This window comes from Ahaetulla prasina, chromosome 16 (genome assembly GCF_028640845.1).
Source record: "Ahaetulla prasina isolate Xishuangbanna chromosome 16, ASM2864084v1, whole genome shotgun sequence".
NCBI classification, from domain to species: Eukaryota; Metazoa; Chordata; class Lepidosauria; order Squamata; family Colubridae; genus Ahaetulla; species Ahaetulla prasina.
This window is the reverse complement of record NC_080554.1, coordinates 14,337,545-14,354,186: the sequence shown is the minus strand read 5'-3', so window position 1 is coordinate 14,354,186 and position 16,642 is coordinate 14,337,545. Positions and strand designations below refer to the sequence as shown.

The following is a 16,642-nucleotide window of genomic DNA, read 5'->3' as shown; positions in this document are numbered from 1 at the left end:
CCAGGGGGAGTTGGTAGTAGAGGAATCCAGCAGGGATATACAATTGCTTTCATTTGGAAACTAGGCACCCACTACTCTGCCTCAGGAAGAACAAAGCCCTCTAACTAAAGAAGTAAAAGAACTGAAACAAAGAATAACTGAGCACCTAGAACAGTACACAAGCATCCGAATAAGGCTGCCTGCATTGAAGCTTGCTCCAAAGAAACAACTAGCACAAGATTAAAAGATGCAAATACTGCAATATCAAGTGTAAGCACCAACTCACTGCATGAGACAAAGCAACACAGCTGCAGTTGTAACTGAAATACTGGGATGCAAAATCAACAGAGAAGGAGGGGAGGAACCAAACGGTGCACCACAAAAATGGAAGATTAGGTGGAAAATAAGATCAGCAAGTTGAGATCAGATGCAAGCAAGCTAGAACACATGAAAGAAAAGAAACTGAAGAACAAGAAGACCAAAGAATACCTATTCAAGAAATGCCACTTAGAAACAAGGAAGATCAAGGAAGCACTGAATCAGAATCAAAATAGAGCTGGAAGGGATCTTGGAGATCTTCTAGTCCAGCCCCCTGCTCAAGCAGGAGAACCTATACTAGTGATGGCTAACCTTTTTCTCTTCCTGTGCCAAAAGCACACACGTGTGCCGACACCCATAATACAATGTGTGCCCTCCAGGCATGCGCACACGACCCCCCCCCATGCAACCCCCGCTCCCCCCCCGCACATGCACATCAGGAGTGAGATTCAAAAATTTTAGCAACCTGCACCACAGTGGGGGTGGGGGGGTGTTTTCACCCTCCCCAGGCTCTGGAGGTTTTCCTTGAATCTCCAGGATGATGAAAGTGGCTTTCCCCTGGGCTCTGGAGGCCCTCCGGAGGCTGGAAACAGGGCCTTTTCAGACTTCCGGTAAGCTTGTTTTTTGCCCTCCCCAGGCTCTTCAAGCCTCTGGGAGGGGGAAAACAGCCTCTCCTGGGCTCCGGAGGCCAGAAACGCGCCCTTTTCTGCACTTCCAGAATGCCTGCGCCACACCCCTCCCATGCTTCCCCTGCCCCCCCACCCCCGTGCATGCACATCTCCCACATGCGCCCCATCCTGTGACAATATCTGTAACACCATCAAACATCCAAATTTGCCTATCTCAGATCCTTGGTATAGACTTGATAGGTAGACAAAAATGCCAAACCCAGTCTGAACACCTGGCTGACTGTGCGATGATCAACACCAGCAACAACAGTAGTAGTAGTAGTAATAAAAGATAAAACTCTGGCAATGGCTTACAACTGGAACATTAAAAAAAAGGACGATTTGATTGTGGCTGCTCAAGAGCCACCTATTCAAACTAATTCATTTTCTTTCTTAAATTTATTGGCCACCCATTTTAGCACAGGGTAACTAATGCGATCAAAGTCAGAACCAAAAAAATCATCGAAGAATCCCAGCCAAGCTCAAAATCCGACCATTTGCTTAGGATGTTCCATGACATTTCACCTGTTTCCCTTTGAGTCAATCTAGGCTGCTGGGGACCCCATGGACAAACCTTACATGGCCTCAAAAAGGGTTTGTTGCTGCCTTTTTCCTAGGACTAAATCGGGCTGGCCGTGGCCAATCCGTCTCTGTGCCTGGAGGGAGGTCTTGGTTTAGCCGCTAGACCTGGGCTGTCCAACTCAAAGCCCACGGGCCGGATCTGGCCCACGGGGTACTTAGATCTGGCCCACAGGGCTGCCCTGGAAACAGCAAAGGACCAGCCCGCGGTGCCTCTGCCAGTGAAAATGTAGCTCAGGAGGGCTGCACATGGCCATCCCATGCCAGGCTCCATTTTCGGCCGCAATGGGTCCTCTGCCAGCAAAAACAGAGCTGGGGGGGGTCATGTGCCCCCCCCAGCTCTGTTTTTGCTGGCAGAGGGCTAGCAAAACAAACTAAAAATGAAACAAAAGGAGAAATGTTTCCCCTTTTGCATTTGAGCATGCAAGACACGACAGGAAAGGAGAAAGGGAAAGAGGCAAGACAAAGAAAAAAATGGGAAGATGGGAAGAGAGCTAGGAAGGAAAAAGAAGGAAAGGGGAAGGAAGGAAGGAAGGAAGGAAGGAAGGAAGGAAGGAAGGAAGGAAGGAAGGAAGGAAGGATAGAATGTGAGTGAGGGAGGGTCTGAAGGAAGTCCTGCCTTAGCACTTGGCAACCACAGGTGCCCCAAGTGTTGTCAAGCTGGCCATGCCCACCTTGGCCCCCTGAGGTCACACAACCCTGATGCAGCTCTCAATGAAATCGAGTTTGAGACCCCTCTGCTAAACCCAAGTGGCTTTTTGCTCAACGCCCTTAGTCTGGCTTTATAACTGCTCCCCATGCATCCACTTCGCCCGTGACCCAAATACTTCCTGTAGAAGAAGCAAAGCCACTTACCTCCGTTTCATTGTAGGTGAGGACTGTGCTGGTGGGCACTTCTGCCTCAGTGCCACCTTCTGGGAGCTTATCCAGAGTGTCGAGATTGTCAAGGTCTTCGTAGTTGAGATCTTCGTAGGGGAGAGGTGTGTAGTACTCCTCCGTCATGGTCCCATAGTCGTATTCATCTATCGGCAGTTCCTCCTCTCCCTTGGGAATCTCCTCCTGGATCTTCTCCACCTCCAGTGGCGGGGTGGGCGGAGGGCTGGGGCTCTGTTTGAAAGAAGAGACGAGAGGCAGGTGGGCTGTCATTGACTCTGCCCAGGACAGCCTAGAGGCGCAGACTCTGCTGCACAAACAGAACACTCACATAAAGACACACATGGCTGGAGCTGCCCTGTTGTCTTCAAAAGTCCACACAGAGTGACTCAGTGAAGTAGAGCAGTTCAGGAAGGAGGCACCTTCAGATGTTAAGATTGACTACTGTAATCTCATAATGCTTTTCCCAGTTGCAATGGATGGCTGTGAAAGTTGGACCATAAGGAAGGCTGAGCACCAAAAGAATTGAGGCCTTTGAACTCTGGTGCTGAAGAAGACTCCTGCGAGTCCCTTGGACTGCAAGGCCTTCAAACCGATCAGTCCTAGAGGAGACCAACCCTGACTGCTCTCTAGAAGGCCAGATCCTGAAGAGGAAAGTCAAATCCTTTGGCCACCTAATGAGAAGGAAGAACTCCCTGGAGAAGAGCCTAATGCTGGGAAAGATTGAGGGCAAAAGAAGAAGGGGACGACAGAGAACAAGGTGGCTGGCTGGAGTCACTGTAGCAGTTGGTGTGAGCTTAAATGGCCTCCAGAGGATGGTAGAGGACAGGAAGGCCTGGAGAAACGTGGTCCATGGGGTTGCGATAGGTCGGACATGACTTCGCAATTAACAACAACAACAACCTCATCATAATAAAAGTAGGACTGCCATTCATGACTTGGTTTCCCAGTCTGGTCTACGTTGAAGCAACAACAACAATCTTGCAAGTCTCCATTGCTTCATCCTTCCCTCCCAAGGGAGGACCAGCCTGGAATGGTTTTCAGATTATGGTTCAGCCCTGGACTCAGATTTCCTTTAACTGACTACTGTTTTGGTCACAGCTCTTTCTCCTGTTTCTCAAAGTTATTCCTTCTGCTCATTACATACAGCAATGTTACAGACCTCTGGAAAAATATTAATCTGGTAACTGTGGACCTTCCTCCTCCTTTCTTGGCTTCCTCCTTAACTCAAACCATCTCTCCTAGGAGATGGAAGATTAGATGCAGAGGACAAAGCTTGCCTCTTGACCAAACCTCTATCTGTATTCCTAGGCCAAAGAGAGAGCCGTGTTAATCCGCAGAAGCCAAAAATTAAGGAGTCTGCAGCACCTTTTCCAATGAAGACAAAGCCGTAAGCTTTTGTGAGCTGCAGCTCCCTTCGTCCAAAGCAATATCAAATATAGTTTCTTCTTTTGTGAGGCATCTACACTCCCCAGAACAAGGGCTACCCATGGTATCTTCAGCTATTTGGAAGACAGACTTTTAAAGGAAGTTATTTGACAGCCATCCTCCCTAGGTTTGTAGAATAAAATTCACGCACGTACGGAAAACGGAAGTCAATAGAAATGATCCATTTGCCAACCCAAGCGGGGGCTGTTCCTGGATGGATCAAAGCACCTCGTTTGCTCCACGGAAGGAGGCCTCGCCTTTCCCTCAAGCCCACTGAGGCAAGCAAATTCAGAAAACAGGAGAACTGTGGACTTTGGGAAAGATCTGGATAGAACAGAATCTAGAAAGCCTGTGAACCATTTGCAGCTCAACTTAGACAGAGCATAATTAAGACAGAATTACGTTGAGTCTCTTTCTCGGGCTTTCTTCTTTCTGTGGACTCAGGAATCTTTTCCTGTTTTCTCCTCTGTGTTCCTGGAATCTGTTAGAGCAGGGGTTCCCAACATTTTCTTCATTATATATATTTTTTTATTTTTAATATAATAATTCCATCTTCAGTTTTCTATACCCTGTGCCCCTAGAACGCTCCTGATATATTTTCACACCCCTTACAAATAAATATTATATGCATATAATTATACACATGCACTATAATTTTGAAACTGCTAAAGCCAAGTTTTCACACCCCTGGAATTTCGTCTCGCACCCCTGGTTGAGAAGCCCTGGGTTACAGGGTCCATGGCACCTTCCCTCCCACGGAGACCCCCTGGTCCACCTCACTCTGGCAGACAGTCCCACCCTCTCACTGTCCTTTACCTTGGTGGTGTCAATCACTTCCCTGGCTACTTCATCAGTTTCCACAGGTTGAGCAGTGGTGGGGGTGGCTTTGCCTGTCTCATCGAGATCCTCATAGTAGGGGTATTCGTAATAGTAGGTTTCTCCTTCAACTTCCAAGTTGTCGTTCCCATCTGGGTACTGTGAAGCAAGGAAAGTGATTGAAATGGCAACAGGCATCATTACAGGACAGCATGAAACTGTGGACTTCACTCACAGGACCCGGAGAAGGCGGCCACTGGCTTGGCTGCAGTTAAAGGGGAACTGGCTACACCAGGGGTGAAATCTAAAATTTTTCCCGACCGGTTCTGTGGGCGTGGCTTAATTGGTGGGCGTGGCTTGGTGGTCAGATGGCTGGGTGGGTGTGGCCAATAACAATAAATAATAAAAATAATAAAGTATAAAAAAACAATAAGAGGTACCAAAAACCAACTTTCACACTTTACACACACACAACACAACACAACTGACTCACAAACAATGTAAAAGCAGCTGCACTTCACATAGCCACAAAAAGCTCAAAAACCAACTTTCACACTTTACACACACACACCACAATACAACACAACTGACTCACACACAGTAAAAGCAGCTGCACTTCACACTTCACACAGCCACAAAAAGCTCAAAAACCAACTTTCACACTTTACACACACACAACACAACAGACACGCACACACACACACACAATACCACATACAGCTTTCTGAGATTTTGTGTGTTTGTGTAGTTAGAGTGAAACACTACAGAAACACACCAAATCTCAGAAAGCTGCACAAATATTTTATTTTATTATTAAGGTTTGTGGACTTCAATTCCCAGAGTTCCTCAGCCAGGAAAGCTAGCCAGCATTAATCACTCAGTGATGAAATAGATTAGCTAAATTAGATTAGTTCTATCTGGTGCTGAAAATGAAACTTGGGGCTTTCCGGCTGCGAAAAAAGCCATGAGGTTGATCAGTAATCAGGTAAGTATCTTAGACTCTTTTAAAAGGAGTTTTTCTGTTTTTTAAGGTTCTGCTGATGAGGAACTCAGGTGAAATCTCCAGAGTAGCCTTTAATATTTTTTTTAAGTTTAAAGGCTCTGCCGATCTCAGCTGAGGGGCGGGATCCTCAAAGGCTGTTTTTTACTTTTAAAGGCATGTTTCGGCTGAAGCAAAACCTTCTTTTAAAAGTAAAAAAAAACCCTCTGCTGATGGTGCGGCTCAGCAGAGTCAGAGGGGCGGGGCCAGGGATTTTTGCTACCAGTCCTCCGAACCAGCAGCCGCCATCGCTACCGGATTGTGTGAGCCAGTCCGATCCAGAAGCATTTCACCCCTGCCTTGTAGGTTATCTAGTCCAACCCCCTACCCACCCAAGCAGGAGACCCTGCACCATTTCTGACAGATGGCTCTTCTTGGAAGCTTCCAGGGATGAAGCTCCCACAACTTCCGAAGGCAACTTCTGTTCCATGGGTGGATTGCTCTCACTGTCAGAAAGTTTCTCCTTATTGAATCTCTCCTTGTTCAGTTTCCATCCATTATTCCTTGTCTGGCCTTCGGGTACTTTGGTGAATAGCTTGATCCCATTCTCTCTGTGGCAGCCCCTCAAATATTGGAAGATGCTATCCTGTCTCCCCTGGTCCTTCCCTTAAATTTAACTTTCTCAAAAATGTAACTTTCATTATAATAGCTATTAATGGAATCCCTGTAACTCTGAAGTCATCATTGCTCACAGAGGCTGCTGTCTAGCCCTTCTCTCTAGTGTAAGATTTACTCTTATGGAGTTTTCTCCTCCCAAAACATCTCCAAGGCCCATCTCAGCATCTCATTCAGGACTCTTTGGTTTTGAATGCTGATGAAAAGAATCATAGAAAGGTGACCCATTTGTTCCCACCAGCTGTTTCTCTTTTCTTCTGCTGCATGTGCAAATGTGGGCACAGAGGCTCACCCAGTGGGTAGACTTTGGAGCTAGGAGGGCTCCGGGTTGCTTTTTTTGAAGTCCAAGGGAAAGCTACACAATGTTCAGGGCTTACTCATACAGACAGCAGCAGCAACGATGGTCATTGTGGCTGTTGTTTGTTAAAAAGCAAGAACCTTGTAGGGTAGAGTTGGGGGTGGGATGGGAACACTCAGAATTACCACTTGGCAAGTCTCTTGGTGAGTAAGATGAGCCCCTGTCTTGCTTTACAAGAGAACCATTCCCATCCTTGCTTAAACAAGGGCCGGAATAGCTCAGGCTGTTAGAGCCTGTTATTAGAACATAGTAGCCTGCAATTACTGCAGGTTCAAGCCTGGCCTAAGGTTGACTCAGCCTTCCACCCTTTATAAGGTAGGTAAAATGAGGACCCAGATTGTTGGGGGGGCAATAAGTTGACTTTGTAAAAATATACAAATAGAATGAGACTATTGCCTTATACACTGTAAGCCGCCCTGAGTCTTCGGAGAAGGGCGGGGTATAAATGTAAACAAAAAAAACCAAAAAAACAAAACAAAAAACATACACACTTGACATAAACATTGCAGATTAGGATTAGGATTAGAGTTAGTGTTAGAGCCAGGGGTGAAACCTAAAAATTTCCCCTACCGGTTCTGTGGGCGTGGCTTAATTGGTGGGCGTGGCTTGGTGGTCAGATAACTGGGTGGGCGTGGCCAATAACAATAAATAATAAAAATAATAAATAAGGTATACAAAACAATAAGAGGTACCAAAAACCAACTTTCACACTTTACACACACACAATACAACACAACTGACTCACACACAATGTAAAAGCAGCTGCACTTCACCCAAAATGGCCCCTGCAACAAGCAGGAACCTCACACTTTCACACTTTACACACACACAACACAACTGACTCACACACACACACACAATGCCACATACAGCTTTGTGAGATTTTGTGTGTTTGTGTAATTAGAGTGAAACACTACAGAAACACACCAAATCTCAGAAAGCTGCACAAATATTTTATTATTTTATTTTATTTATATTTTTTAGATCAGGGGTCTCCAATCTTAGTAACTTTAAGGTTTGTGGACTTCAACTCCCAGAGTTCCTCAGCCAGCAAAGCAGGAAGTCAAAGCAAGCTTTTTTTTCTTTTTCTTCAGTAGCTGAAGGAAAACATGGCGTTGCCAGCCCAAAAGAGCAGGAATTATAGGTAAGTGAGGAGGGGGAATTGGCTGGGCATGGGTGGGGGCTCTTGTAAGTGGGGGCTGTTAAAAAGTGAATTTAAAAGCTTGTGAGGATCGGGAAACTGCTCTGGATCGCCAGAGAAGGCTTTTAAAACCTCTTTTCCCCCCCCCCCTTTGGCTGAAAAGGGTTTTTTTAAAAAAACTTTTAAAGGGTTTTGATGACCTCTGCTCAGCCCTGCGATCATTAGAGGTGTTGTTTTTTTTTTACTTTTAAAGGCATCTTTCGGCTGAAGAAAAACTGCTTTTAAAAGTAAAAAAACAAAAAACCTCTGCTGATGGTGCGGCTCAGCAGGGGCAGGGGGTGGGGCCAGGGATTTTTGCTACCGGTCCTCAGAACCAGCAGCCGCCATCGCTACCGGATCGGGGGAGCTGGTCCAAACCAGGAGCATTTCACCCCGGTTAGGGCTGGGGCTGGGGCTGGGGCTGAGGTTAGGGTTAGGGTTACAGCCAGGATCACTGTGTAGGGTTAGGGTTAGGGTTGATGTTGGTGTTAGGGGTTGAGGTCAGGGTTAGGATTAGGATTAGGGTTACAGGCAGGATCACTGTGTAGGCTTTCTAAGGGAGTGTGCAACTGAATTTCTCCACCAAAGTCCCAAGAGATGCTGGATCAGCTTACATGAGGCTGCTTCCCTGTTACACCCAGACATTAACCATGCTGTGTTCTTTAAAAAATAATAATAAGTTTTTTTAAAAAAATTCTTTATGGGACACAATCCATGCATATTTAAATAGGGTTCTGTTAAACACCACAACAGAGACTGACCCTTTTCTGTCTTCTTTTCTAACACTGTGTGTGTGTGTGTGTGTGTGTGTGTGTTTCGCCCCCAGCCCCTTCCCCACTCACGTATTCGTCAGGGTTTGGGTCCTGAGAGTGAGGCACGTCCGGCACAGCTGTGTCACAATCTGGGCTGTAGTGTTCACAGTAATCGTAGGCGGCTTGATGGTCCGAGACGATGAGCAGTTGCTGGATGTCGCCCTGCGGGGAAAAGGCAAATCACAATGACAGGATCCCACCTGATCTCAAAGCCCACCCCCTTAAAAGAGGAACCCACCCCATCATTTTTCTGAATGTTTTGAATGGGAAGAGACTGGAATTCCCATGCATCTGGAATTTCAGGAAATATCGAGGGAGCACCCACAAAACACCCGCCATGCTGTGCGATCTCTGCTGTCTGTTCCAGTTCTCTGTGTCTATGAGCCTCAGTAGCACAGTGGTCAGAGTGCAGTACTGCAGGCTCCTTTTGCTGACTGCTGGCTGCCTGCAATTTAGCAGTTCGAATCTCACCAGGCTCAAGGTTGGCTCAGCCTTCCGTCCTTCCGAGGTTGGTAAAATGAGAATCCAGATTGTTGGGGGCAAGAGGCTGACTCTGTAAACCGCTTAAAGAGGGCTGGAAAGCCCTGTGAAGTGGGATATAAGTCTAAAGGCTATTTCTATTGCTATGAAAAACTGGAGCCCTAAATGACCACTGGCATTTCTCTCCACCTCACAAACACACACATGCAACCCCCTAACCTTCTTTTACCACTTTACTTTAGAAATTTATAATTTTTTAACAAACAAACAAAAATCATGGACATAGAGACTGATATTATATTGACTTGCAAAATATGACATATGTTTGAGCTTATGCCCATAGAAGACCCAAACTATCTATGTATTAAATGGAATTCCTATGAATTACCAGAAGAAAAAGTAAAGGGTCTAGAAGCAACTCTAGCTACTCTGAAGCTCAATGAACAAAGCAAGAAATCCCAACCTAAACAAGAAGACTACACCAAAACTGAACACAATAGGGAGCAAAGAGCTTCTGAAAAAAATAACCCTATAAAGGAAACCTAAAAAGGAAACCTGATGGAAACATGTCACTTTTAGAAGAAAATAACACCCAAGAGCAAAGCCCTGAGACCATTCCAGGGATGCCCCTCTGGGCCTGAACAGTCGCTTTCACAGCCTCCCCCTGGAAGAAGATATACAGACACCCACAAAAGAGCATTCAGCAATAGTTTCTAAAAAGAAGACACAATCCAGCATTCCTGCAACAGGAAGAAAAGTATCCTAGACTTCACTAGGAAAAAAAGGAACAGAAACTATAGGCAGTCAATCTAGGGAGGTATATAGTCTCCCTGGAGCAAAAAATCAAAGATGTAGCTGAGTACCTTACTAAAATAATCAACCCCATGGATTACTACCCCTTTCTTCTCCTACACGTGGGGACCAATGACACAACAATGAATCTGAAAATAATAACAAGGGATTACGAACAGCTAGGAAAGAAAGTTAAAGAATTAAGAGCACAAGTGGTGTTTTCATTTATACTTCTGACAAAAGGACAACCTCCAATGAGGGAGCAAAGGATTTCAGAAATGAACCACTGTATTAAAAACTGGTTTCATCAACAGAACTTTGGCTTCCTAGATCATGGTCTGCATTACTAACATTAAGGGCTACTAGCGAGGGATGGACTACACCTCACAAGAACTGGAAAGAATATATTTGGAAAACAACTGTTTCATCTGGCCTGTTCACCGCCCTGAGTCCTTCGGGAGAAGGGCGGTATTAAAATTAAATTATTATTATTATTATTATTATTATTATTATTATTATTATTATTATTATTATTATTATTATTATTATTATTATTATTATTATTATTATTATTATTATTATCTTATCAAAAGAGCTTTAAAATAAAATTGGGGGGGGCAATCTCCAAGACCTTTAGAACCTAATTCCAAGCAAAAACCACTAGATAACCAATCATATAAGGAGGCTGGGAGTAAAGAGAAAGAAGAAGAAAAAACAAAAAACACAGTGACGTGGAGAGTGATGGAAAGGATGGAAAATCCAGATACAAAGTAAGAAATATAAGAAACATACCCAAGATCCATGAAGGACTCAAATGCCTATATACAAACGCTCAAAGGGCCGGAATAGCTCAGGCTGTAAGGAGCCTGTTATTAGAACACAGTAGCCTGCAATTACTGCAGGTTCAAGCCCGGCCCAAGGTTGACTCAGCCTTCCATCCTTTATAAGGTAGGTAAAATGAGGACCCAGATTGTTGGGGGGGCAATAAGTTGACTTTGTAAATATACAAATAGAATGAGACTATTGCCTTATACACTGTAAGCCACCCTGAGTCTTCGGAGAAGGGCGGGATATAAATGTAAACAAAAAAAAAAGTTAAGGAGGAATTTTCTGACACTGAGAACCATCAACGCATGGAACAGAAGTTGCCTTCAGAAGTTGTAGAAGCTTCAACACTGGAAACTTTCAAGAAGTGACTGGGCTGCCATCTGTCAGAAATGGTGTAGGCTGCTTGGGTGGGGGTTGGACTAGATGACCTACAAGGTCCCTTCCAACTCTGTTAAATCTCTATGATTTGCTATTCTTGCAGACTCTCCCTGTGTCCCCTGTGTCTCCCTGTGTCCCCTGTGTGTTGTTCTCTAAAGCTTTTGCCACTCTCTGTTTCAGGATCTTAACTCCAAATAACCGTAACTTCCTTTCCTCTCGGCTCATTCACTCGTCTGTTGCGCGTTGTGACTTCATCCTTTTCCTGCTGCCTGTGTAACCAAGCTGGAGATCCAGATGGCCCCCTTGGCCTTTGGAAGGCAAGAAAAACTTGGCTGTCCCTCCCAGGCATGTGGGCTGGGAGGCAGGGCGGGAGCCAGCGGATGTTGTTTGCATTGTAAGTTGGAATTTGTTTTTGGCGACCTCATACTGTTATTATTTGGACTGTTGCTCTAATTGTTGGTTTTAACTTGTACGTTGCTCAGAGTCACTGCTGTGAGATGGGTGGGGGGGCAGATCAATTGTGCAAACAAACAAAGCAAAATCACCAGGATGGATTTCATCTGTATACAGAATCTATAACCAAGACCCTAATAAAGGCTTCTTCAGGGAGGTCATAATACAGGAGAATTTGACTGAGAGAGTTTCTCTGTTGTCTTTATATCATCTCTTGTTCAAACCATTTACAAAAGCCAAAATGTTGGCCAACTTCTCTTCTTGCACAGTTACGTCAACTCATTATAAGGCCATTAATGATAAACAGTCTCTCTCTCTCTCCCCCTCCCTCCCTCCCTCCCTCTCCCTCTGTGTCTGTCTCTCTGTCTCTAACTCTGCCTCTGTTTCTCTTTCCCTCTTTCACTTTCTCTCTTTCACTTTCTCTCTCTTTTTCTCTCTTTCACTCTTTCTCTCTCCCCCCCTCTCACTTTCTCTTTCTCTTTCTCTCTTTCTCTTTCTGTTTCACTTTCTCTCTCTCTCTCTCTCTCTCTCTCTCTCTCTCTCTCTCTCTTTCTTTCTTTCTTTCTTTCTTTCTTTCTCCAGGCATTGAGAGAGGAAGAGATCATCCTTTGTACATTTGGGGGCGTTATTGCTGAACCAATTAATATTAGAAGTTTGTGCCCATCACAACGTCCCACCCTATCCAGGCAAAGAGGCTTTTGACCACATGCCGAAATAAGTAATTTGTCTTCCTTTAAGTGTATGCCAAATATTTCAAAACAAAACAGTTGCCTGATTTCCCCCCAAGTTGGCTGAACTGTGATTACAAAATTAGAGAATGCACAACAGCATTCCCTGGGAAGCACCATTTCCTGGGCCAGTGCTAGAGACTATGAGTAGCTTGGCAAGAAAGTTAAGGAGTTAGAAGCACAAGTGCTGTTTTCATCTGTACTTCCAAAAAAAGGTCAACATTCAATGAGTGAACAAAGCATTTTAGAAATGAACCATTGGCTTAAGGGTTGTGCCACCACGAGAACATCAGATTCCTAGACCATGGTCTGCACTACCTCCATCCCCTGGCAAGGGATGGGCTGCACCTCCCAAGAACCGGGAAAAGTATTTGGAAAATGACTGGCTCAGTTTATTCGAAAGGCTGTAAACTAAAACAGAGGGGGGAGGGTAACCAATCTTTAGGATATTCAGGACCTAATCCCAAGCATAAATCCCAAGATAATCAATCAAACAAGGAGGTGGGGAGTCATGGGAAAGGAGACAAAGTCAGGAGATGGAAGCATACCGACTACACTAATGCTCAAAGTTTGAGGAATGAACAGGGTGAACTTGAAGTACTAGTACATGAGAGCAAGCATGATATAGTTGCCATTACCAAAACTTGGTGGGATGAAACCCACGACTGAAATGGACTGATGGAAGGATATAAACTGTTCAAAGGAAACAGATCTAACAAAAGAGGAAGTAGAGTTGTATTATGCGTAAGAGATGACTACATCTGTGTAGAAATGCATAGAGCCACGGATGAAAACCTTCTAGGACTCATATGGGTTAATATAAAAGGGGGAAAAGAATAATATTGCCCTAGGTGTATATTACACGTCACCCAACCAAGCAGAAGAAATAGATGAACTTTTTGCTAACGTAGGAAGCACGCAATAGTAATCGGGGACTTTTAACTATCTTGACATCAACTGGGAGACCAACTCTGCATCAAGTGGGAGATCGAACAGGTTCCTGACCAACCTAACTGACAATTTTCTTATCCAGAAGGTAGAGAAGGGTACTAGAGGGACTGCTACACTGGACTTAATCCTTACTAACATAGAAGAAATGATGGGAGTGGGAGGAACTTTGTGGGAGAGTAACCATGTCATATTGGAATTCAATATAATTCAAACAAAAGCATATCATCAAACTAGTGTCTTAGACTTTAAAAGAGTTGAATTCAACAAATTTAGTTTAAGCTTGAGAAGGATTCCATGCACGAAAATCTTAATTTCAAGAAGCCTGAGAAACTGAAAAACACGATTACGAAAGTCCAGTCCAGCTGAATACCATTGGAAAAAAAATTCAAGAAGAAACCTGATGGTTGCACAAATAACTCTTTGATAATCTGAAAGACAAAAAAGGTAAGTATAAAAATGGAAAGAGGAACACATAACTAAGGCAGAATACCAGCGTATAAACCTGAATGTAAAAAAGAAAAAAGTCAACGAAATACTCAGACCGCTAATGAGAGAAGATAGCAAGGAAATGACAAGCAGCAGAGAGAAAGCAGAGCTACTTCATTCATTCTTTGAATCTGTCATCACGCAAAAGGAAAAAAATAGCCCAACCTACTAAAAACAGAACCGTAAAAGGAATACAAATTAAAATAGGCAACAAAATGGTATGAAAGCACCTGTCCGCCTTCAAATCACCAGAACCAGATGGATTTTATCCCAGAGTTCCAAAAGGAGCTGGCGGATGTGATCTTGGAACCTTTGAATCACAACTTTCAAAGATCCTGGAGCACTGGGGAGCTGCCAAAGGACAGGGAAAGAGTTTGACGTGGTTCTCATCTTCAAAAAACAATAGATCTACAAACACCTAGAAGCAAGCAAAGTTATAACCAGAAGCCAATATGGGTTTATCAAAACCCAAAAACCATGGCTTTGTTTATCAAACAAATCTTGTTTCATTCTTTGACAAAGCAACTAAATTAATGGATCAATGAAATGCTATGGATATGGTCTACTCCAATCCCCTGTTCAGGCAGGAAACCCTGTACCATTTCAGACAAATGGTTGTCCAATCTCTTCTTTAAAACTTCCAGTGTTGGAGCATTTACAACTTCTGGAGACAAGTTATTCCACTGATTAATTGTTCTGTCGAAAATTTATCCTTAATTCTAGGTTGCTTGATTAATTTCACCCATTGCTTCTTTTCCTGCCTTCAGGTACTTTGGAGAATAGGTTGACACCTCCTCCTCTTCTTTGTGGCAGCCCCTGAGATATTGGAAGACTGCTATCATGTCACCCCTAGTCTTTCTTTTCATTAAACTAGACATACCCAGTTCCTGCAACCGTTCTTCATATGTTTTAACCTCCAGTCAGCTAATCAACTTTGTTGCTCTTCTCTGACTCTTTCTAGAGCCTTAACATTTTTTTATATATTGTGGTGATCAAAACTGGATGCAGGATTCCAAGTGTGGACTTACCATGGCATTATAAAGTGGTGTTAACACTTGACGTGAAACTAAATGAGAATTGGAAATACAGGAGCATTTCTCAGCCTGGCCCTCCCTGTAATGTGAGCCGACTGACTTTTTTTTAGCTCCTCTAAATACATGGGGGGGTGGGAGGAGAATAAAATTAAAGGGGTGAATTCAAGGACACTTTTCTGTTGAGTTAAAATTGCTTCCCACAACCCTCATTACTACAAGAAGGCTTATGTTGATCTTCATCAGAACTTGTATCTCTCCCTTGGAGGAAGCAGCCGTGAGGGTTGCTTAAGTGGGTGAGATAGGAAGGAAGGAAGGAAGGATGGCAGCCACGTTTCTTTTCTAAACATAGTTCACTCGTCAACCCTGCCAGATAACCAGGACTTAACCGGACGACCCACATTTAGTTCCTCAGCTTTGTGGAGGGTGTGAGTGTTGATTTTCTCTTTGCCCTAAAGGAGAGAGGCAAAGAAATCGGTTTCCCAGATGCTGGTTCTTTGCCCACCTTGGACTATTGATAGAACAGTCAGCCAGGAAGAGCTTCCAGCCTTCTTTTCTTCTGTAAAACAAATAACCTTTGTAGGAAGGGATCAAACATTTATACCTTCTACTGCTAAATTTCATATAGAATTTCTAGAAATATAATCCACATTCAATGGGAAGGGAGACACCTGGTCAGAGAACTATATTTTTGATAAGAATACGATAAGTTATTGATAAGAATAATAGAGCTGAAAAGGGCCTTAGAGGTCTTGTAGTCCAACCTCCTGCTCAAGCAGGAAGCCCTGTGCCATTCCTGACAAGTGGCTGTCCAGTCTCTTCTTAAAACCTCCAGTGATGAAGCGAGCACCCACAACTTCTGTTCCACTGATTGATTGTTCTCATTGTCAGGAAATTTGTCAGTTCTAGGTTGGTTCTCTCTTTGATAATTTTCCATCTGTTAACTTCTTATTTTGCCCTCTGGTGCATTGGTAGAAAGGTCAATCCTCTGTGACAGCCCCCCAAGTATAAAAGGTTGCTATTACATCACCCCTAGTCCTTTTCTTTGGTAGACTAGAGCATGTCCAGTTCCTGCAACTATTCATCATATGTTTTAACCTCCAGTCCCCTGATCATCTTTGTTATTTCTTCTCTGCACTCCTTCTAGCATCTCAACATCTATTTTGTGCCACGTTGACCAAAATTGGGCACAGTACTCTAACTGTGATCTTATCATTGCAGTATAAAGCAGTAAACACTTCACCTGATCTTAATACTATCCCTTTGTTGATGCAGCCTAGGACTGCACCGGCTTTTTTGGTAGCTGCAGCAACTCTGCCCAGAGTTAAGTAGTGGCTTACTAGGACTCCTAGAACCCTCTCACAATTACTGCTGTTGAGCCAGGTACAACTATACTACTATACCTGTGCCTAAGTGTAAGAACTTCACCTTTCTCACCCCTCAATTGCATTTTTTGGATAGGGCCCAGTGTTCAAATCTATCAAGATTCTTCTGAATCTTGAGTCTATCTTTTAAAAGAGGGGTCCCCCAACCCCTGGCCCACAGCCTGAGCTGCCAAGCTGTGGGTGAGTGTGCAAAGCCTCATTTACACTTATGTGGGATTAGGTTGCTTCATTTGCGCATTCACAGGATTTAGGTTGCTGGATTTAGGTTCCCCCTCCAAAGGTCGAAACTGCTGAAGCCGCCACTGCCACCAGTCCATAGAACCAAAAAGGTTGTTTTAAAGTGTTGGCTATTTCCCCCCACTTTGGTGTCATCTGCAGATTTGATGAGTTTCCCCCTTCTGTCATCATCATTTTCTTTTAATGACCCCATAATCTTTGTGGGGTGGAGTTTGGGCAACTGAATGG

At 44.1% G+C, this 16,642-nt stretch overlaps 1 protein-coding gene across 1 annotated transcript in view; it reads right to left on the bottom strand.

Moving 5' to 3' along the window:
* COL5A1 (collagen type V alpha 1 chain) overlaps window positions 1-16,642 on the bottom strand; it is a 240,437-nt gene that overhangs the window by 141,330 nt on the left and 82,465 nt on the right. Inside the window, exons 5-7 of the mRNA XM_058159325.1 lie at window positions 8,696-8,827; window positions 4,662-4,820; window positions 2,400-2,651 (exon numbers count right to left, since the gene is read on the bottom strand). Of these exons, the coding sequence (XP_058015308.1) occupies window positions 2,400-2,651; window positions 4,662-4,820; window positions 8,696-8,827 (543 nt within the window). The remainder of the gene's footprint in view (window positions 1-2,399; window positions 2,652-4,661; window positions 4,821-8,695; window positions 8,828-16,642) is intronic.